Below are 23,054 nucleotides of genomic sequence, written 5' to 3' on the forward strand. Positions count from 1 at the left end.
ACTGATTTCTTTGCATGCCATAAGACAAAAATCGATTTTGAAATATTAATCTAAACAACCTTTACTTTTCTCAATTTTTTCAAAAATAAATCTTAAATAAATTTTGTTCTTGTTTTACAAGAATGCAAATGAGCTTATATGTAGGCTGGTATCGAGAAACCAATAAAATTTAGCAGACGACGTGTTCTACCTGAGTAACCAAGGATCAATAGTATATTAGTCCCGGCGAAACAGTTGTACGATCTCGTTGGGAAGAGTTCGGTAGTGCTCTCCGTTAAAGACTGCTATACAAGGATAAATTCAAAATGTCTCAAGAAAAAGTAGAAGTTAGAACCAGGAACACAAAAACTGCCCAAACCATGGGTCCTAGGAGTACCATCATCACACGCCACAGTACAAGCGGCACCCTGCCTATGGCTGGTACTAGGAGCTCAACTTTTAGAGCAAGTTATGGAGGTGGTGGCTTTGGAGGGGCCGCATCATTCGCCACAGGAACCGTTTCTGGTATGTCCCAAAAAAATGTTGCCAACGTTTTGGATACCAGAGCCAAGGAAAAGAATGAAATGAACGTTTTGAATGAGCGTTTTGCAAGTTACATAGAAAAAGTGCGATTTGTAGAAGCTCAAAATAAAGCCTTGTTAGCAGAAATCGAAAGACTGAAAAAGCAGAAAAATTTTGATGTTAGTGAAATCAAGGAATTATACGAACAAGAAATAGCCGATTCTAGGAAAATAATTGATGATTTATCTGATGAGAAAGCCAAATTTGATTCAACCTTAGTTAGCTTACAAGATCAACTGGAAGATGAAAAAAGAGAGTAAGTCATTTTAACAAACGTCCTTTTGCTTATCTCTTAGTTTTTCATTCTTTTTTATCATTTTGAACTTTTTTGTTAGCATAAATTGTATGTTATAAACCTTTTTAGATCTGTATAAAGTTTTTTTGTGTGTGGCTCTCTACTAGCTTTTATACTTAGTTTCATGCGCTATGGCACCACTGGAACCACATGTATACTGCATTTGTTGGTTCTGTTGAAATTTTCTTAAGTTAGATTTAGTTTTGAATTAAAAAAAAATTGAATGGATATTATTAAAACTGTATAAAAAAAACTTCGGGAAAATCATATAAATACTTGACTGTCGTTTGCAATACCAGAAGCCGGCCGGTGACTTTCACTAGTGCGAGAGTCGGCTTCAGAAACCACGCCTACTTTAAAATTATCCTGCGTCATCAGTTTCATTCAATCACGTGATTGCATATATTTTCCAAATGAATAGGAAAAGTCGAGCTTTTAAAGATAGCATAACTCATTGAATTATGAATGATATGAAAAAAAAAAACACACACACATTGAAATCTTTGACAGCGGGCTGTCAAGTAGTTGTTAATAATATGCAAGTCAGCAGACAGTGGAAGAAATCATTGAATGAATTTATTTCTTTGGTATGCAATATATTCGTGATTTTATAAACTGCTTATCCAATACTAAAAGCTCAGGAAATTGAATAATGACATTTCGAATTAATTTGTAAACATTTTATAAATTTGTCTAATTTATGACAGTTGCCATATCTTGCCGCTGATCGTAAATCATGACATATTGGTGTAGGTTTTTCTCTGTAGACATCACTTGGGGAAAATAGAACATTTACTTGCTTGATGAAAATAATAAAGCTATTCAAGGTCTTGAACTTTAAAGCAAATATTTCCTTCTACTTATGAAAATATAACAAGGTAGATTACACTTTGTGTTTTAAATCTACTATAAATTGAACATTTTACCTTAAATATACATTTTGCTACACAACAATGCACTTAAATAGGCGTCAAGCCTTAAATAAGATTAAGTCTGATTGTTCGTTCAGACCTGTCTTTTTTCACTGTTATATATACTTAAGTTCAAAAGAAATAAAGGTTTTATCTGTCTTTGAATTCTCTCGATTAATTAACTATTGTTACGAACAAGTCTTGTTGAAACACGAAACGGAAATTTAGAAGCTAAAAAAGCGAAACAATGTAAGTTCTCTTGTCAGTTACAGCTTGTCTGACCTATCTTAATATGTAACATACATGCATTTAACTGTTGTTAACGTTTTGACAGTTATATGTCAACATATAAGGTTCTCTTCTTTCACTTGAACGCTCAATTTAAAATTCGAAAAATGAACGTTTAATGCTAGCATTCATTTTTATTGACAGTTAATTCATTGTAATATATTTCGTGTTGCTCTCTGGGTTGACCTATCAGTCAGTATTTTAGTTTAAATACGGCAACAGGGTGACAGTTGAGCATTGTGATATGTTGAATACATGTACGTGCTGCGTTTACGTAACTTTCAGTAATTGTATTTAAACTGCATTTGCGTGCTTAGATCGACCTGCTATATGCCAGTTATGTCTGAGATACGTTCAGAAAGTACCAGTTATAAACTGCAAAAACCCTCGAAATTCGTTCGGTCTCTTTTTAAGCTCCAACGAATAAATATTATTAGTGACTCACTCTTTTAAATCTTGAATGAAACAACTCACCCTAACCTGATGTAAATGATATTTTAATTCAATGCATTCGATATCCAGCTTCTAGATTCTAGTTTAATGGGTGTCTTTGATATGTGTACTAAAACAAATTGCCCAGCCAGAGGGGACTGTAAGTTATATAAAAGGCCGAATCGTATCCGGGTGAAAATTAAAACCGTTAAATTCACAGATTGAAATTATATGAATGGTTAAATCAGGAATGTTTATGTAGCAATTTAAGAAATGCCTCAAGATTTTGTCAACTTTTAGAATCTCGGTGTTTTAGTTTCTTGGATTTGTTTACACACCAGCACAGTTTGACAAGAAAAAAACACTTGAAGTTTCTTGGTACATTTTACTTTCAATTACTACAGGTAATGACCATACAAACACGATTGCTACGTACTGTTATGATAGTTAAAAATTATGCCCACATTGACTTGGTGTTAAAAGTTATTCGAGACAGAATAGAATTTAATTTTACATAATATAAAAAAAACAATATTGAATATCATTAACTTAAATTATGCAACAATTAAAATATTATTATGATCAACAATCCGTATATTGGCTTTGTGTCATATGTAAATCTCCACGTCTTAGTTCTCTGGTTGGGTTAAACATTTTTACATGTTCTTAGTTTTTTTTCAGAGATTCAATTTGAACCAATGCAATAAAGCACCCGCTACCAGTCCTACCTTAATTTTAAAATCGTTATGAAGTAAGATTCACACAGTCAATTTGTTTATATCTACATATATAAAACATGGCATGGCTATAAATGGACAAAACTGACCGATACATTATTTCAGGATGGAAGCCATGCATGCACAAGAAGTTTCTCGGTTTTGGTTTTGTTTCATAGACATCTGCACTAGGAAATTTTAAAAGAGAGTTTATCCTTGAATTTTTTTTCACAGTGGGAAATTTCAATACAAAACCTTTGCAAACGAAGAATTTAGATAACACCGTTACATTCGACCAATCGTCTACAATGGCTAGTAAGCTCTGTAATATATTAGAGTGGGTACTTCTGATCTTCTACGTAATGGGATTAATCTGAGGGAGTTGCCGATCATTAATTCTCGTATTTAACCATACTAGTCTTGGGATAAAATGAAAGCCTGTTATTTTACGGTCCAAATTAAATATACATTTTGTTGAGAATTTAATAAGCAAAAAATCGGCTCAAGTAACAAAGGATAAGCCTGTTTTAAACACCTGCAAGTCTGAATGAACAAGAAGCTCACCGAACAAAATATGTTCGATGTAATATGATCTTTGATTTTGTAAAATCACTTATTAAGTTTCACGTTCAGAATCTTCCTATTGCATTGGTTGGTTCTCTTCTATATTCTAACCTAACGTTGTATTCTACTCATAACGTACGTATCCACAATAATGGGCAACAGGATCTTAAGATAATTCAGGGGGTAACAAAAAGTCCAGATAATTTTGAAGCCCTGCAGTAAACGTAGCTCACCGTTCTATAGTGGCCGGCGTACCTGTAGTAAATGTAGCACACCGTTCTATAGTGGCCAGCGTACCAGTAGTAAATGTAGCACACCGTTCTATGGTGGCCGGCGTACCTGTAGTAAACGTAGCTCACCGTTCTATATGGCCGGCGTACCTGTAGTAAACGTAGCTCACCGTTCTATAGTGGCCGGTGTACCTGTAGTAAACGTAGCACACCGTGTACCTGTAGTAAACGTAGCACACCGTTCTATAGTGGCCGGTGTACCTGTAGTAAACGTAGCACACCGTGTACCTGTAGTAAACGTAGCACACCGTTCTATAGTGGCCTGTGTACATGTAGTAAATGTAGCACACCGTTCTATAGTGGCCGGTGTACCTGTAGTAAACCTAGCTCACCGTTCTATAGTGGCCGGCGTACCTGTATTAAACGTAGCTCACCGTTCTATAGTGGCCAGCGTACCTGTAGTAAATGTAGCACACCGTTCTATAGTGGCCAGCGTACCAGTAGTAAATGTAGCACACCGTTCTATGGTGACCAGCGTACCAGTAGTAAACGTAGCACACCGTTCTATACTGGCCAGCGTAAGGCACATATAGTTATATTTAGGAAATAATTGAAGGAGGTTAAAATGATCTTCAGTGTATATCTCGCACAAAGTAGTCGTCATGTGTTACTGATTTGTGGTATAGAAGTGGCCCACATTGTGGGAAATACCACACTTGCTAATGACCAATGCAACAAGATGAGTAAATTGTTAGAATAAACTCTGTTCGAACTTTTGCTGTTGACTCAAAATTTGTAACACAGCATGAATTCAAGTGCTCTGTCGCACAACAATGACCGCTCATTGTTTGCTGAGTACATTAAAAGGTTTAACTTTCAAATGAAGGTATTGTGTTCCGAATGACATTTCTATTTAATTTTCAAATGAGGGTGTTGTGTTCCGAAGGGCATTTCTATTTACCTCTAAATTAAATGTCCAGTTATGTGTTTGTAGTAGTAAAAATTCATTCACTGAATTGAGTCCTTGTTTGAAAAGTGATATAATGATTAAAGCTAATTAAATATCTCAATTTTTATAACGCGTAAAGACTAGGGTGTTCTGGTGGTCTGCTTTGTTGAAAAAAGACAACCCTTCTGATTGCATAAGGTTCGCCAATTACAGTGTAGGTTAACGCACCATCGGCGATGAGTGTGAAAACGTATGCCACGAACGTACTGTATTTTATAAATGTTCTGTTGTTTTGTTCACAAACATATTTTTACCTTGTTCGGTTAATCCCTTATTTCGCAATTTGTGTATAGTAAACCACAGTTTACCTCACATTTACATCATTCGTTGCATTGAAACCTGTATATACACCGTCGTGACGAATCGATGGAGGCGACATCCCAGAGGCAATATTACACTGCAATTAATTACAAGACATGTCTAGTAACCAGACTGAATAACCTTTATGTCTGCTGAAGAAGAGCGATCACTTTAATATGCAGGTTTTGTCGTCGTGATTATATGAAGTGTATGAGAAAATTTTATATTCTGTTCAAAAATCATCTTTGCTAGTCACTAAAACAACTTTCTTTGCCCATTAAAATACCTATGGACGGAGGGATCAAGGTTGCACCATAATAGCTCTGTTGAAAAAATGGCATATGTTCAAAAATAGAGTTCTCAACACCTTAGATTGGCCGCATTCATTTTGTAGAACAAACTACCCCTTCCCTTCATGGAAGAAAACAGGCATACCCGATCCCAGTCTAATTTATCTCAACACTCTTTCATGTTTAAATTTTAGACAATCCTACAATAGATGGGAACAATAAAACACAAGTGAACGTTGTTGGGTGTTTTTATTTATATGAAATGTCATATTCTTACGGTTGTACTTTCATTACAACGTATCATGGCAACTTAAGATACATTATATGCGTTTAACTTTCTCATTTATGCAGTGTGTTACATTATAGTTGTATCAATCAGTCGATATCTGGATATGTGTTGCAATGCAACGTTTCCACGTGTCTTAAGATGACTAGCAAACTCTAAAAGAAAAATGCAATTTTTCCACAGGTGTTACCTATGGTGAACATGTAGGCCTGTATGTTTCAAGGTTGGCGCGACATTGGTTATTCACAGTTTAAGGTTCATTAACCATGTTGTAATGAATCAGTTTCTACAAAATTCAAATTGAATACTGAGTTTTACCTTTTATTGATAAATTAGCACAACTAATCGTATCGTTTTACTAAACAACAGAAATTAAAGTCTAACATCCACCATTGGACGGCGTATTTATACGCAACATTGACATTGTCGCTACAGAACACAAACCCCTCCTTTGGACTGCATATTTGTATAGTGCATTGACACTATTGGTACTATTGGTACCTATCACAAGCTCACTCGTTGCCGTTGGAGCCGAAACCATTTCTCATTACCGTCGTAAAATGAGAAAATTCTATTTTAGTTTCAGAACCAGAATATGATTAAAAATTCGGTTACCTTTGTATGTTAATACACCAACCACTTCGTTTTAATCTTAAACATGACAAATGAGGTCTCTTTTTTTCTATATTTTGTTACGTTTTATAAGTACATAGAACCCTCTTTTAACACAGGCCAAGACATTGAACTTCGGTCGTATAGATCAACAACCTCGTAATATGTCAATTCTTCTGCATAAATGAATTTCTGACTTATAGTGACTAAATATTTTGCCGTTAATGTTTAATTAAAGCGGTAAACAGTTATGTATCCTTGTGAACTTTTTTGGACCTCAATTATTGTTAATTCTTTCTGCTATCGGATTGTTGTAATTTTGCACTTTGTCTGGGTTTATAGAATACCCAATTCCTTAACTTGGAAAATCTATAAAATTTCCATTAAGCCATACACTCGAGACTTCGGCTTAACTTTACTGTAAACACCAGTGGTGTTTCTGGTTTTAAAATTCCCATGTCTTCACAGACAGAGAGAATAAATTCGTACCCTTTAAACTATCTAGTCAAAGTACGATATATCAACAGAAAACAAGGCAGTAATTAAATAAAGTCAACGTGTCCTTTAATCGCTTGTTTTGAGCTTGTATTACCAAATAAATCTACGTTAATCTTTTTACTTGTTAACCATGCATAATTAAATACATTTCAACTTGCTTAGTCTTGCTATCGCATTGTACTTATTTCAGTTGAGCTCAAAAAAGTAATCCGAGCATAAAATTAGTTGTTTCGACTGACTTGACATTTCTGAATTACGAAGGTGACACACAATATGAACTACCATTTCTTTTAGAAGTTTTGATGTAAACTTTGTTTTTATGCGAACAAGGTTATCGTCCTATATGTTGTGCGTACCTATCCATTTCAAGGACTGAACACAAACGGTAATGATAACTGCATACTCAAAACAAAATGTCATTGCTACATAGAGGTATTTTTTTTAAATTGAATAAAATATCATTGGCTGCGTATTGTACAACTTTTATACTTTTATTGTATTCTACCGTCCTAGATTTAGTATGGTGTACAGGTGGACTTGAAAAAAAACCCTTTCATCGGAGATTGGTAAGATGCTTTTACCTCGACCGATTTCAGTCCGTCGCCATAACAAAAAAAAAAATAACACTCGAAATTAAACTGAATCTGTTCATTGTAAGCTTGTGATAATTTCAATTGCAAAGAACACTTTCTATGTATTTCGGTAAAACAATCGCTTAGGGAATCAAGAACATTGAATTTGGTGATCTGCGAGTGAAATCAATAGGCTTAATATATAGCAAGCAAGCTTTTTATATCAGAAATGTCAGTATGTATAATTCAAAGCCATCCATCACGTTGAAATATAAATGTCAATGTCTCACATCCTTGAATAAGCTAATTTCATATGCATATTGCAAGCATCGGCAACTAGAGCCGGGCAGAAAAATCTATAGGATGAAAATAGAAGCAACGAATCGTTGAATAAAACGAAAAGATGTTGATTCATCATATTGAACTCGAAAGGTCAGATAGGAACGACGATAAATTGTGATTGATTTAATTTTGAGGGATAAAAAGTCGTAACCACATTTTTTTTTTAAATGGGAGACGCCCTTTTCTTGTCCATGGTATTTTCTAACATATCAATATCAATACGTGTACAAATGTGAAATATCTATACAATCTTACGGTTCTATTTCTTATATCAAAAGTTAAAACAATACCTATTTTCTATATCGGAATCGTTGCATAATATGATATCTTATGTAAAGATTGGTGACAACTTTATTTTGGCTCAAAAGAGTATAATTGATAAAAAAAAGTAATTGATCTAATTCGCATCAGGTATTTTAAATTTTTGCTGAGGTTTGCGTTTCGAATTTAAAAACCCACGCACATTATAACAGTTTTTGTATTCGATTTCAAAATTCAAAATTTAGAATTTAACCTATATACATTATCAGTTAAAAAGGCAGTAAAACGGGCGGACATATATTTATCATGTCACATTGTTATAGAGAGGGGATTCAATATTCGTTAAAGTTACTTAAAACGAGATCAAATATTTAAAAGTTTTAAAACACTTCTCATCAAAGGCATTTTATTATTGTGTCTACAATTTATCAAGAATTATAAATCTACATTGGAAGATTTAAATTTTTACTGGGTTATATTAAAATGTACGTATGTCGTGACATCTTTCTTTTAAAGTAGACAACAGTCTTCAACTGTGTTTTGTATTTTCACGAAAAGAATACTCCCATGCCTTCTTAAAAAACGTCGAATTTTCAATTGCAACCTAGATTAAACAGTTATTTACTAAATAGACAGCTTCTAGCACAACACGGGGTGTGATGGTATTTTAAAATGACAAATATAAATCCGCTTTACCATTGTATTCGAATGAAGTTTGGTTCTAAATACGAATTAATTTATGGATACCAGCCTTTCTGTCGGTTTTGTGGTACCTTGAATGTCATAATAAATCATTCATAAAGATATAAACGTGCAAGTAGCAGTTTAACAACCGATATGCGAGTGATAACTTTTCAAATTGATACAAAATCGTCTTTTGCGTTTGTAACCCGTAGAACACCAATAATGTATGCATATATACATGATAAATTAATTCTCCCATATTCAAAGAAAACATGAAATCGGCCCAAGCATATACCGAAATTGATATAGAACCTGTTTGATCTATTTAATTGAAATTGACTGCTACGTCTATATCTACATTCTATTATATATGACTAGACACGTTCATACTAACTATACATACAGATTGATTTTCACAAGTTTTCTTTCATCTACATAAGTGAAGGTTGAGGTCGCATAGCTATGTTAAATATCGATAAAATCTTATGTACGATAAATATTTCATTCACAGATTAAATATGTTTGTGGTAGATATTCGTTGAGTTTGTTAGTATGCATTGTTCAATAATAAATTTCGGTTCCAAGAAAGTCTGTTCTAAAGAAACCACTTGCTTTGGATTTCCAAACAGACCCTTATGTCTGTTCAGATTCTTTATCATTATTATCCTTCATTCTCTCTATAACCTACTGTTAATCATGACATTTTTCCACGTGTTATTTGTCATGTGAAATAGGAAATGCAAAAAAAGGCAAAAAATATATGTACAACTGGCATGTTACTACCATGTTATTTATAAACAAGATGATATATTGCCTGAAAAGTTGAAAAAAACATTCTCATGTGTCTATTTGATTAGAATGAGATTTTATGAACGACAAAGAATAGAAAACAACAGTAAATGCATTTTAAACATTATTTTGTGAATTTGCTTCTGATCAATATCATTTTGCCGGAAACATGAAATATCTTTCAAGAAAATGCAATGAAGTCAATGTATTCAAATATAAAAAAAGCATCTGACGCCGATCGAATGCTAAGCGTCTCATTATCAAAGTGAAATAACGCTTTTTCATAAAAGAATAAATATATTATTAGTAAGGATCATCGCATAAAGCGAGCTTTACTCAATTTAGAATCAATGATCCCTCGCGTTTTGTAGACAACATCGTATTGATTTCGTAAGATTTTTATTCCTCAGATGTTTACAGACTGAGTAGTTTAAGATTTAGGCACGAATATCATATAGAATGTTTTAATATTCCAAGAACACAGATGAAAAAAAAATCAAATCTAATTATGTTTTATCTGGGTTCGGCAAGCAAAGGAAACATCTACATCCATGTTTAAAAGTTTATTTCTACTTTGCCAGATATTTATATGGACTTTTGCTTTATTTTAGCCGTATCAATGCCGAGAAAACCGTAGATGACCTTAGGAACAAAATTGATAGACTGAACGATCAGATCGGAGGGTATGAAGGGGAACTCGCCAACCTTAGACTGAGGATTGACTCACTTGAGGATGAGAATGCCCGCCTGAAGAAGGACAAGAAAACTCTTCAGGATGACATTGCTCGCATCAGAGCAGTAAGTTTTTTTTTTAATTCATATAGGATTTTGTTTTCTGTCAATAACTCAAAGTTCCTCTATTCTTGAATTATTTGCAGTTGTTGACGTTCATTGAAATCACTGCTAATTTTGTGTATGCTGGAAACCTCATTTATAACAAATAACCAAGAAATTTCCCAAATCATAAGAACCGTAAAATATGCAAAAAGGAAGACAAAAACCGACCAACGATTCACTTTTTTTTAGGATCTGGACGAGGAGACCTGCAAGAGAATTCAAGCCGAGATGAAGCTCCAGACAGCTGAAGAGGACTTCAAATTCAACCAGAACATCTATGAAGCGGCAAGTTAAATTTGATTAATATAAAAGAATTATTAAAAGAGAGACAACTCGGATGTTATTAATAGGATATTTTCGTATCAAGCTAGACAACTCTAACGTAAATATGATTTAAACCAAAAAAAATTGATTACATGAACACTCTTATATAAAACTAATATTTTACTGAGAATCAATGATATATCTTTTTGAATGATTCAGAACAAACATTGGTTTATTTCATTGACTTCTCTTCAATTAGGAAATTGCGGAACTCCGCGCTATGTTGGACAAGGATAAGAGCATTGAGATGAAGGACATCTGGAAGGGTGAAATCCAAAAGGCTATCAGCGAACTCCAGGCCCAATATGCTGCTGAGTTGGATAGAATGCAGGGTGATATGCAGAAGAACTTCGAGATGCAGGTATTTAGACAGTAACAGTAAATAACATGCTGAATGAAAACAAGTTTCTCCTAAATTGTCAAAAATCTTATATTTTTAAACATTTTTTAAATGAAAACCTGCTTTTATGCAATTTTGCTATGCAAAGCAAAATTTAAACCCAGGAACTATTATTAAATACATCATCTTCAATAATAATTGAAGATTTACATAAAAACGGTTGCTTTACCTATAACACCAAATTTCAGTTGAATGAGATGAAGGCTGGAGTCAACAGAGACAATATGGAAGCTCTATCTGCCCGGGAGGAAAGCAAGAAAGTTAAAGGAAAACTGTCTGAGCTACAGCCACTCATCAACCAGCTCCAGGCTGAGGTAAGATCATAAAGACAATGGCATCTCATTATAATTTTGAATTTATCTTGATAAATATGTATAGTTAATAAATTCTAAACCTACTTACTTTAAGGATTTAAGTATAAAAATATAGAAACTTATATTTTCAATTCATGAATTTAATAAGGAAACATACACTAAAGCAAAGAATTTACAAAAGTTGAAAAGATTTAGATTGTACATATGATATTTTCCTTATTTTCAATATTTCTTTTTTTGATGATAGAAATATAATTTGTTAAACAAAGCTGAACTGTCATGTCAAACTATTTACCACAGAATGCCATGCTGAAGTCAAGATTGGATGCTCTACAAATCCAATATGATGATGAGTGCCGTGAACACGAAGAAGATAGACTCAAGTTGGAATCCCAGATCCAAAAACTCTCCAGTGAGTTGGAGAGCATTCTCAGAGAGCTCCAAATTCTCCAGGATGCCAAGCTCTCATTGGAGCTTGAGATCTCCTGCTACAGAAAACTGTTGGAGTCAGAGGAACAGAGGTAAGTCGTGCACTTACATAGTCATAGTGTTTGGTAATCCCAAGTACAGTCAATTCAACATCAATTGTGTTTCATAGTTTGTTTTTTTTTAAATCAAGAACAACTGATATATAATCATTGAGAATCAATGGTTAGAGTAGTTTTACTATATATGTTGTTTTGTTTTGTCAGTTACAAGTAACAAATTTTATTGGTTGATTGTATTGGTTTTATTATTAAATTATTGTACAAATGTTTTTGAAATGGTCATGAAATGGCCAATAATAATACTCAAGAAGCCCATAATGAATAGGTTTTACACATTTTTTGTCAAAATATGTACTCATAGAAGAACAACATAGTGGAAAATAATTTTTTCCCTAAAATCACGTAATTCTTGAAATACAGAATTTTTTGTATTGCTTGGTTCAAATTTTCAAATTCTGGTCTTGTAAACCAAATTTGAGAAATACGTTTCACTTGATTGCAGGCATTTAGGTTTAATATCATGAAGTGCGAGTCAACCATAAACCATCCAAAACACGTTGGTTAATTTAATTTCAGCTTGAAACGTGTCGTTGAGGAATCCAGTGGAGCTAGGAGCAGTGGAGCTCAGCTCCTTTCCGACATGATTGTCACCAAGGGAGGCAGTGAGGCCTCACAGAAAAGCAGTTAGTAACCCATTTCACATTTTGTGACTGTCATATCAACGTGTGATATGCATACAGAAAATTGTAGTGTTTAATGTAGTTATTATTGAACGTCATTTTTGTGCCTATTTTCATCTTGCCTAACATGAATTTTAACCATTTTTTACGTAAAGACAGTGCTACAATAGTGCAATTTTAAACGCATGCAATATAGTATTGTGCAGTACAGCATTGGACCTTGATATACAGTTATTTATCTTTAAAACGATCAATGTGGACACCTAGCTTGATTTTTATATGTAGTCCTAGTACAACTTTGTGATAATAGTTTGAATGCTAAAACAGTACTTTTTTATGCAATTAGCTTTGTTAATCGTATATAATATTCATCAATATGCTTGTTAATTATATCTTGATGCATAGACAAATAAAATGTCTAAATCATATATCTATTCTTATATCACGTGACATGCAATTTTGGCAAAAGATCTCAGGTTTATTTTTATTATATTCCTCGTAGTTCGCCAAGAGAAACTGAGTAATTGTATTAATCATCATACAATCTCGTCCATTTCAATTTGTTTATCTTGCTTTTGAAACCTTTCTTCCTCCAAATTCAACCAATCCTTATTGAATGGAAACGGTGTTTAAAGAGCTTTGATTTAGGTAATAGTCTTATTCGGGGTTATATGAAGCCTAAAGATGTCTACCATTTTCTGTATGTTGTCAATATGTATTAATGTGAAACAAAACCTAGTAGTTTCTGTATTTTCGATTTACTTTTCTTTGAGCATTGTTTTCATACAAATTGAGAATTTTATGATCATATCAATATTTATGCACTGCAACATTATCTGCTTAAAATCATGCAATATTCCCTACCCGTTAGTAATTTAGAAACTATTATTTCAAACGTTTTCTTGAAAACAAAGTTTTGCTGAAATGTCACTGCTTTTGACATAAATAGTATGAAGAAAAATATTTTTATTGTATACTAGTATTTATGTATATTTAGATATCTACAGAGAATTAACACATTATATTATATAACATAGGATCAGCTTTATTAAAAGTGTTCACTCAGTAGAGTAGATATTTCTGCATGTCAAATTAACACAGTTCGTACTAACACAACTTTTTTGCAAGTTCAAAATCTAAACAGATCTTTTCGCTTAAACCTTTCAAGTTTTGGAAATTTTTCATTCTATTTCCTGCAGCCTCAACTTTTTTCTACTGTATGACTGGCATATCAAACTGATCTACAAATTTAGTTTTAAAATTAAAAAAAAACTTGGTTTTTTCTTTGACAGTACACATAATAAATGTACCATTCTTTTCAATTTGAAGGATATTTTTTTTTCTTTTAAACTCAATGTCTTTTAATATGAAATGCAAAAATATCGTTGATATCTGCATTTTAGTTGATATGCGGTATTTAAAGAGATGATTCCAAAATTGAATAACGAAAGTATCGGAAAATGGTAGATATTTTTATGATTTGGTGGTTTCTTTGCCAATCCAATGTACCCTTACATTTTCCATTATTTTTGGTGTCTGTGGTTTATCAAAAATTCCTCATGTAAGCAGAAATGTACTTGACAAATCAAGATGATTTTTAGAAAATATCATATGCACCTTACACAATATATAATCAGAAAAACACACGCCTTCAAAGATTCCTTTATCCAAAGGAAGATAATAATTTACCATAAACAAGAATTCTAACACCAAATAATTCAGAAGACAATAAGCCGTAACCGGGAAACAGTGTGCGCTCACACTTGTTAATAAAGAGGTGAAAATGTGCGCTGGAGAAAGTTACGGGAATTAGCGACAAAATGGGGAGGAATCGCCAAAGATTTGATAATTGAGTAAGTTGTGTCTGTTAAATGTTGTTAATGAGCATATTTAGGTTTAAATTATTTTTAGCTCACATTACTTTTTGAAGTTTCCTATTTTATTTATACTTTATTTTATTTCGTATATGGAAAAAAGGAATTATTCGAAGCAAATTTTAAATTCTATTTCTGTTTTTTTTCGTCTCTCTTTCGCCTTTGCTGTCTTTTTTAGTGTTTAGCTTGTGATATTTAAATATCCTGAATAATGACTTTATAAGTCTTTTCTAATTATTTAAAAATGCCAAGATTTAATTCTGACAAAATACAAACAACTCATAAAAGTTGATTGTAGAAAATACATAACATACACTCTTTAGGTATCGTTGAATAACGAATTATTTTCAAAATATACGGAAACTTTTAACATTTTGTCCTATAAGTTAACGTTTTCATATTTTGTATGTCTTCGAACCTATGTTTAACCATAACATGTGTTTGTCTATATTTATATACACATATATTCATGTGATAATAACAAGATCAAATATACCAGACAAATAACCAGAAATTACCGTTTAATTAGTCTGCATGAAAACGGTTTAAGGTTCCTAGAGAAAGCAAGTGCATGAAATTTGAAATTGCATGATTTTGAGCATGATGTGTGCAGTGTTCCAAAAAACCAACACGGCACACTATTATGTAAAGTTACCCAATGGTAGAAAATACGGTTAAGTTGTAGTGCAACACAATAAGAATTCTACAGGTGACGTGTATAGCGCTATTCAAGACAGATAGATTTTCTATTCAAAATCTTGAATGGTGAAAATATACCATTTCTTAAGACTCAAAAATCTTTTGTTACAGGATCTGACTAAATCTACATTTATATGAAATAATTTTCAGGCTTTAACGAGTCATCCAATAAAATCTTGGTACAAAGGACTTGTAGAGGAGACATCTCTATCGAAAATGCACAGCCCGATGGAAGTTTTGTAACCTTAAAAAACTCGTCAAAGAAGGTAATACTTTCATAAACTATTCTCCATAACATAATATTAGCCCATACTTACAGACTAAATATATTTCAATATAATCCAGGTTTGTATGTTGGTGTTGCCCGATTTTAAAGGTATTTTACATATCTAAATTGGATGCAGATTTCTTTGTTCGTAAATGTGATTGATTGGTTGAGTCTAAATAATCTTGCAATTTGGGGTAGCTCTTGGGATCTCAGCGTAAACCTGTATATATTGAAAAGATAAAAAAATGTGTATTGTGTATATTTGTACTATGGAAAATGTTCAGTAATCTTGATCTTTTAAACTTTCTATAATAGAAAAAAATATTGAATAACATTTTCCACAGTACAAACGTATAACATGGTGATAAGATATGCGTTTATTAGAATGCTACATAATATTATGATTGATTGTAACGCGAACGCATGCTTCAATACAAAAGCCATTGACAAAAATAACATCGTATAAATGTTGTAAAAGAACCGCTTTATAGAATGTTTTCATTGACTTGGTAATGCATGTTTTCAATGCTCAGGAATTTAAATCCTGCATGTTGTGCAAAACAGCAGCTCTATATTAACAAATTCGAAGTTGTTACAAAGGGAAAATGTAATTTTTTGCTTTTGCAATGGAAAATAACAGCGTACAATCCACAAATTTTAGGTATTATTCTTTAATGTATTCACCTCTCACATATACCTATACAAGTATAATCTTATAACTTATAATTCGATAAAGTTTAGATTTTTTTTAAATTCAAGGAAATAATTTTGCTTGTAGAAAAATTCTGGTGGAAAGGTAAGCGCGGTGTGCGTTTTCATGACTGCTAAAACTTTTTCTTTTATAAAGACAGTGGTTATCTGGGATATCCACTATATCGTACATTCATCAGTTATCATTCATTATTTGGTCGTATATAACGGGAAAAGTATTAAGGATTATGAGATTTTAAATCTGTTGATATCTTAATTTCTTCACTAAATAGATTTAGATAGCTAATTTGAGACTTAAAAATTTAATACTAAAAAACAGACTTTTATAGTAAAATCAGAATTCGATAAAATCGTATTTGGTCGTAATTATTGACCCTTTCAATAGAAAACTTCCTTATTTAACTCTACCTAAATTCTGTCTGTCCATCTCTCTGATGCAATTAATGCATGTTAGACACCATTTTCCCGTACAAAAAATCGTCGCTAGAAGTACTAATAATATTAGCCTGCATGTAATCCATATAAACAACATGTTCACAATATTGTTTCTTGTTTTGATTACTGGTGTTAAAAAACATTTTTGTACATTTGAAATAATTAAATGTCTTTGCATTTTTATATATAGGTGAAAATTAAGAAAGCGACAACAAGAGATTCAGAAATATGTTTAAACAATGTCGTAAGATTAAAGTAAAGATGGATCATAACGGTAGATCGACTATGCATTTGTTGAACTTGTGTATATATACGTGTTTAATGGTTGTTAAACTTTTTGTACACTTAATATTTCACTTCCAAAGTTTTGTCAATGAACGATTTGGTGATAGTTTTGTAAAGTGAACACAGTTTTATATTTCTTCAATGATTTTATGAACTTTTTAATGGATTTATTATATTTTTCCAGGACATCGTCTCAGTAAATCTTAAAGGATGGACCTTGAAAAAATCAATCAATGGAGTTAACAAACATACATACACTTTTGGAGACATTAGCTTATCCAAGGGCAAAGAAGTTAAGGTACGTACATATTTCTTTATCGATATCTTTAATCATTTTTTTTCAACTATACTAGTGTTGACTTGTACATTATTTAACATTTTGTTGTAAATTTTTACATAAACACTCAAATAAATAGACTTACTTAAAGTTCCCCATTATTAAAAATGATATTGAATATTAAATATCTGAATTTTATTATAAAATATATATATATAATTAACTGCTGTGAACCTTTCTCCAGCAATAATTAGTAGCTTTGTAATCAGGGAGATAAATTCAATCAATACACTTTTTTCTTCTAGGCTTAGACTTGTAGGGAGTCTAACAAATAAATAATTTACCAAAAGTTTTAATTTCGAGGTGTCCTTGTCACATCAGTTAAGTCTTCGGTGCAGTTTAAATACTATTAAAACGGAGCAGCAAGCAAGTACATCATTAGCTACATTTTACCTTTAATTGTTGACTGCTGTTTATTGACAGCTCTTTGCGAAAGGGGGTGCAGACATGGCCGGTCGTGATGACATCATCTGTGACATTTTTTCCTGGGGACTGTCCGGTGCATTCTCACTGTATGATGACAAAGGAGTAGTACGTATTTCTTGAATATTTCTTGCATATTACTTGTTAATTTACATGGTTATGCATATTCCTTTAACCCGATATGTTAATTTGTTTTTGGAAAAAGTATATCAATAAATACACATTATAGTGATTGTAGAAAGACGGAAGTCTATCAAATATAAACAAGTTATACATTCATTTTTCTTCCATCGTCTTAAATTTTTATGTTAATTATCGGGTGTAAACTATTAAGAGTTTTTTATTGGATTTTTATAAAGTTAAAATTTCTTGAATTTATAAAATCGACAACCCTATTTGATATTCAATATTTTTTATTTTGTATTTGTAACCATCTATTTACAGGAGAAAGCAACTTTGACCATCAAGACAGCCAACCCATAAATGAACAACAATGAGTTTTCAATCCAAAATATCAACTTCGATTTCGACACAAATTTTATATACTTTCGTGTTGTACAATTGCTGACATGATGATATGGATGAATGTGTGTGTGCGTGTGGAATAGACTTTGTTAGGAATTGTCCTCATAAGTCAATATTAGGGATTTTTTTTACAATTTTTATTCTCTATCGGGAGACATTTTAAATATATAATCACCTATTTCTTGCCTTTTGTGTAAATAGGTATGTGTATATCTTTGTGTAGAATCTTTCGGACGATGAATCTGTTTCATAAGTTAATCACAGATTCATATTCGTTGAGGGTAACAATAGGCAATCGAAGCCTTGAACATTGTTTACGTCCCTTAAAAAGACGTATAGAATGGACTAAATGAAATCACTGCTTTATTATATATTCTCCATGTGTCATATCTTGCTTTAGTACATCGAAATTTGGAGTAGAATTAGACGATTCGCAATCTCATAAACAGGGTCATTTTATATTTTTTTTTTAAGCAACCACCTTTATCATTCTTTCTTGTTATATATTATTAGATTGATTTCTTGTTATATATTATTAGATTGATTTATATATTTACCGTTTTAGCAAAAGTTCCCCTCTTCCCCAAATATGGTTGTGAGTTTTAATTCAAAATATATTTTTATATATCTTTGAAATTATATTTTGTTATGCTTTAAGAGAGAAGTAATTTGAGGCTAATTTTATATATATTTTGTGGCATGTTATTGTTTTGTTAGTTACTAGTTTCACAGTATAATGGTTTTATTCAATAAATATTTCAAAATTGTTGTTGGTGTACATACTTAGTTTTCGCGTTTTATGAAGTGTTTAAATAAAAGGAATCTGATTGGTGGAGATCTACACGAGGTACTGGATTGTGTGAGGTATAGTATGTACATTGGAATTACGTGATTGATTCTTTTTAAGGGAATTATTTTTTTTTAAAATATTTTACTGGAGTCTTTACAGTAATGTTGAGAGATATAATGATGACTTTCTAGAATACGACTTGTTTCACTTAAAATATTTAAGTGTCTGACATAATAATCTAACAATCGGGTCACACTAACAATTCGAACAAAATGCACCATCAGTACCATGTAAAATAGCTTGTATATCTAAGATGCTTTTAGATAGTTATGCATAATACAATAGGGTTAAGGTGGCAAATACACACCAGTGATCTTTGCACATGAGAATGCTAGTATCAGGTCCAGTAGCGTAGGCTTTATTCAACCATTGGTTACAAAATGGCACGTTCGATTATAAGTATAATTGTTAATTATCGTTGTTATTTTCAGGATATTTTTTAACAAGTCTTACCGTAGTGATTTTTGATGAAAAGTCATCTTTACCAATTTTTAATGATGCATGAAAAAAGATTTTTTTCATCTAACATGGGTTACAGCGTTGTAGTATAAAGGAAAAAAAACAGACACCAATTTCCTTCAATGATTATTGCATCTTGTAAACATTATCAAAAGAACCTTTTATAAAAACCATTTCTGCTTGATGAATTCATTGGAAGTCTGATGCATGATGTAATAAGGTGGTGGCGAATCCAAGCATGATACTCCTTGTCAAAGATGTTTTTTATCGATTCAGTCAGGTTTTATGATGTTTCTAACTATAAAATCATTTTTTTTCTTTTTTTATGTTTCGACAAGATTTGCAAATCAATTACCAAACTTTGTAAGAGTTGCTATATTTTTTTTTTATATTTTGTCGTTCGTTTTCAAGTAGTTGAACAACATTTTGAATTTTAGTCTTAAAAAAAAATTTAAAGCAAACATTGTAACTAATATTACAGGTATGTCCACATCTTCAAGGAAGGTCAACTTGGTTAAAAATTCTAGAGGAGACTTGCGCTTTGAGAGATGTGATCCCAGTGGAACAAAAGTGACCATTAAAAACAACGGAACAAAGGTGAAGAAAAGAAACTTGTCAAATTTACTATAAGAAAAAGCTACAATTTCAATAGTTTTTTAAGAAAAAAAACCCCTCATAATTCTAGTAATAGCGGTGCACATTGTGTATTTTCTTCGATTTAAACAATGACATCGTGCTTAAATAAATCATTTTATATAAATTCAAAACCATTTTTAAATGCGATATTATTATATGGCTTGAACACACCATCTAAGATTTGTATGCAGCCTCGATTGTTTCTGTTTTGAACATACCTTATTTTAGACTTGATTTGTTAATACTTTTATTTCAGTCAATCAGTATGAGAGGCTGGAGATTGATTAAGAACATCAATGGTGTAGACAAATGTAAATTTAACTTTGCTGATGACTACACGATCGGAGCCCAAAGGGAAGTAACTGTAAGTAAATAAAAAAAATAAACTAGTATTTGTGACATTTTAGGTTCTAGACAATTAAATTCATTTACACGTGGTTATTGAATCATATTACCTATTAATTTATTCATAGCGTTTTTTTTATTTGATTAGAAATTTTTTTTTACATTTAAATTAATCCTTTGTCATGATACTTTTAAAGAATGCAAATAATTAACTGATACTGAGCATTTTTGTTTCAAACATGGACTGTCCAAAACTAACATGGATATAATAATCCCTAATTCCAACTACGTTTTCAGATTTGTGGCAAAGTAATGGCTGACGAATTGGAATATGGAGAATTGCTGGGAGACTTCAACACATGGGGAACCCATGGAAAATTCATCTTGTTTGATGACAAGAATGTTGTAAGTGGAATTGATTCTTTTTTTTCCTTTTTGATGATTTCCTTTGATTTGTTGAAACATTTAGTTCACAAATGTAAATAATTCATTTTTTTTCAATATTAAGCAACTTCACTCTTTTCAGTAAATTATACTGCGACATAATCCCTACTTTCTCCTACTATCTAGCATCCCGACTGGTATTTGATATATACTAGTCGGCTTCGATATTTTATGGTGAAAGCAAGCCCATGCGATCCAATATTCAAACATTTTGCTCAAAGACGTCACAAAGAAAAAAGTCTGGAGAAGTATCTTCTTGTATTTCTTCAAACTTTCAGCAACAAAACTTTCAAAAACTTAAACTTACGATATTCATTACAATGCTACTAATGGCAATGAAAAAAAATGGTTCATTTAATTGAATTTTTGAATCATGTATTTTCTTTGTTTCTAACAATTTGATATATGTTTGTCTTTATAGGAGAAAGCATCAATGGACGTACAGGTTCTTTAAATATACTCTTAATCGAGTAGCAAATACAAAGACAATTCGGAGCAATAACATTCCATGACAGCAACCTGAACTGTGTCACAAAGACATTTCATGCAATAAATATAACTGCTTTTACACTGCTTTTTACTTAGAAGACAAACCGCGATTGTCTTTTATAAATTGTGCTTAACAAGATTTAAAGTTTATCTTAATAGCTTGTTTCATTTTCTTAACAGAAATTTTATTTGTTATAGCTTTATCCATTCACTGAACGCCACAAAAAGTCGATTTTGGTCAAGAATTAGATGGGGTAATTTACAACTCTGTACGAGCTTTGTGATATATTTAGTATAAAACAAATCGTTGGGTGAATGGGTAATCTTATATTTACCAGACTTGAAATCCAGAAAGTGTGTTTTGTGTTGAATATTCGTCTGTACTGTCAAATATTTGAAATCTTATGATAAAGCAAATATTATATTTTTAAGAGAAATATAGATTTTTTTCAGATGTATTTTACAAATTTTCATGTTAACATTAAATAAATAGTTAAAGTAGACTACAATTTTCTTTCTATTTGCCGTCACAAATATGCTTGGTTTTTTTCGAGACATGGCGTTCATATCTTGAAAGGCATCGGGAGAAATATTGTCTATTTTTAAAAGAAACAAGTCAGTAGATACAAAATTAAAACATACTACGACCACTTTTTCCTATAATAGTATTTCAGGTATTATTACACTAGAAAGTGCATTTCACATTAAGAAAAAATACTTGGGTAAAACCCGTAGTTAACTTGGTCAAGAACAACATTTAAAAACACTAATATCATCTATGTCGACCTTTCACAAAGTAAAACTGGACGACAAAGACATACAATGTGTTTATCAAAGATTGCAACTGATAAAATCCAAATATTATAAAGCAGAGCGAGTTTTGAAAGAAACCCAACAAAAACATCACCAGATATATGTTTGAAGTTTGAACAAAATAGCTTTGGTTACAATAGAAAATAATAATAAGAAAAAAATGCAAACCACAATAAAATATTGATTTGACATAAAACTCAAAAACACCTTGACAATAAATACCATTAACACGAACTACTCCATTGCATCTAAGATCATGATATAATTATTGACATTATATCAGCCGCAATGGACACTATCGGAAAAAAACTCTTATCTATTGTATATATATGTTTATTACCAAAGTCATATACAACTATAGGTACAATAGCAGAAGGTTATGTTGACATAAATAAAGAGCTTCTTACATCACAATAAATCAGATCTTAGCTTCATAGCTCTGAATATAAATTTACCAAGATTACACAGATCTTTGATATTATTTGAACTTAATAGTTGTATAAATTTATACATAGATGGACGTTTCCAATAATAAGGTTTAATGAGACATTTTCTAAAACCATGATATACAGAACATTTAAGAATAAAATTGCTTTTACTACAAGTTCAACATAGAGTCTCTGTGTTTATGATCATTTTAGGTTTTTCACCAACGCTGTGTCAAGCTTGGATAATTACATTTTTGTAAACAAAGATAGAAACTATTTTCCAATCAATAATGACAGGACAGATTAATGAAATATCATTCTTATCCCTACCCTCACAAATTCAAAATGCT

At 31.8% G+C, this 23,054-nt stretch overlaps 1 protein-coding gene across 4 annotated transcripts; it reads left to right on the forward strand.

Moving 5' to 3' along the window:
* Positions 1–236: 236 nt before the first annotated feature.
* LOC148612487 (retrograde protein of 51 kDa-like) lies at positions 237–21,966 on the forward strand. 4 transcript variants are annotated; one of them, XM_088593970.1, is made up of 12 exons: positions 237–817; positions 10,252–10,438; positions 10,667–10,762; positions 11,001–11,162; positions 11,390–11,515; positions 11,816–12,036; positions 12,580–12,686; positions 13,186–13,203; positions 20,031–20,146; positions 20,442–20,549; positions 20,828–20,935; positions 21,396–21,966. In XM_088593970.1, exons 1-12 carry the CDS (start codon positions 306–308, stop codon positions 21,426–21,428), a joined length of 1,794 nt encoding a protein of 597 aa, XP_088450096.1. In that variant the 5' UTR covers positions 237–305; the 3' UTR covers positions 21,429–21,966. The 4 variants fall into 4 exon arrangements, with proteins under 4 accessions (XP_088450096.1, XP_088450095.1, XP_088450098.1 ...); XM_088593969.1 differs by lacking the exons at positions 13,186–13,203; positions 20,031–20,146; positions 20,442–20,549; positions 20,828–20,935; positions 21,396–21,966 and adding exons at positions 15,407–15,522; positions 16,303–16,320; positions 17,140–17,253; positions 17,716–17,823; positions 18,160–19,008; XM_088593972.1 differs by lacking the exon at positions 13,186–13,203.
* The last annotated feature ends 1,088 nt before the right edge of the window (positions 21,967–23,054 follow it).

The sequence above is a fragment of the Perna viridis genome, chromosome 7 (genome assembly GCF_037379345.1).
Source record: "Perna viridis isolate PV_CMFRI_1.1 ecotype Kerala chromosome 7, ASM3737934v1, whole genome shotgun sequence".
In the NCBI taxonomy this organism is placed as follows: domain Eukaryota; kingdom Metazoa; phylum Mollusca; class Bivalvia; order Mytilida; family Mytilidae; genus Perna; species Perna viridis.

Excerpts from the sequence above, each read along its gene's own strand:
- LOC148612487 (XM_088593969.1), top strand. The coding sequence starts at position 306 with ATGTCTCAAGAAAAAGTAGAAGTTAGAACCAGGAACACAAAAACTGCC. Across the intron at positions 11,163-11,389 it reads AGAAGAACTTCGAGATGCAG|TTGAATGAGATGAAGGCTGG; the intron begins GTATTTAGACAG and ends ACCAAATTTCAG. Across the intron at positions 17,254-17,715 it reads CCAAGGGCAAAGAAGTTAAG|CTCTTTGCGAAAGGGGGTGC; the intron begins GTACGTACATAT and ends GTTTATTGACAG.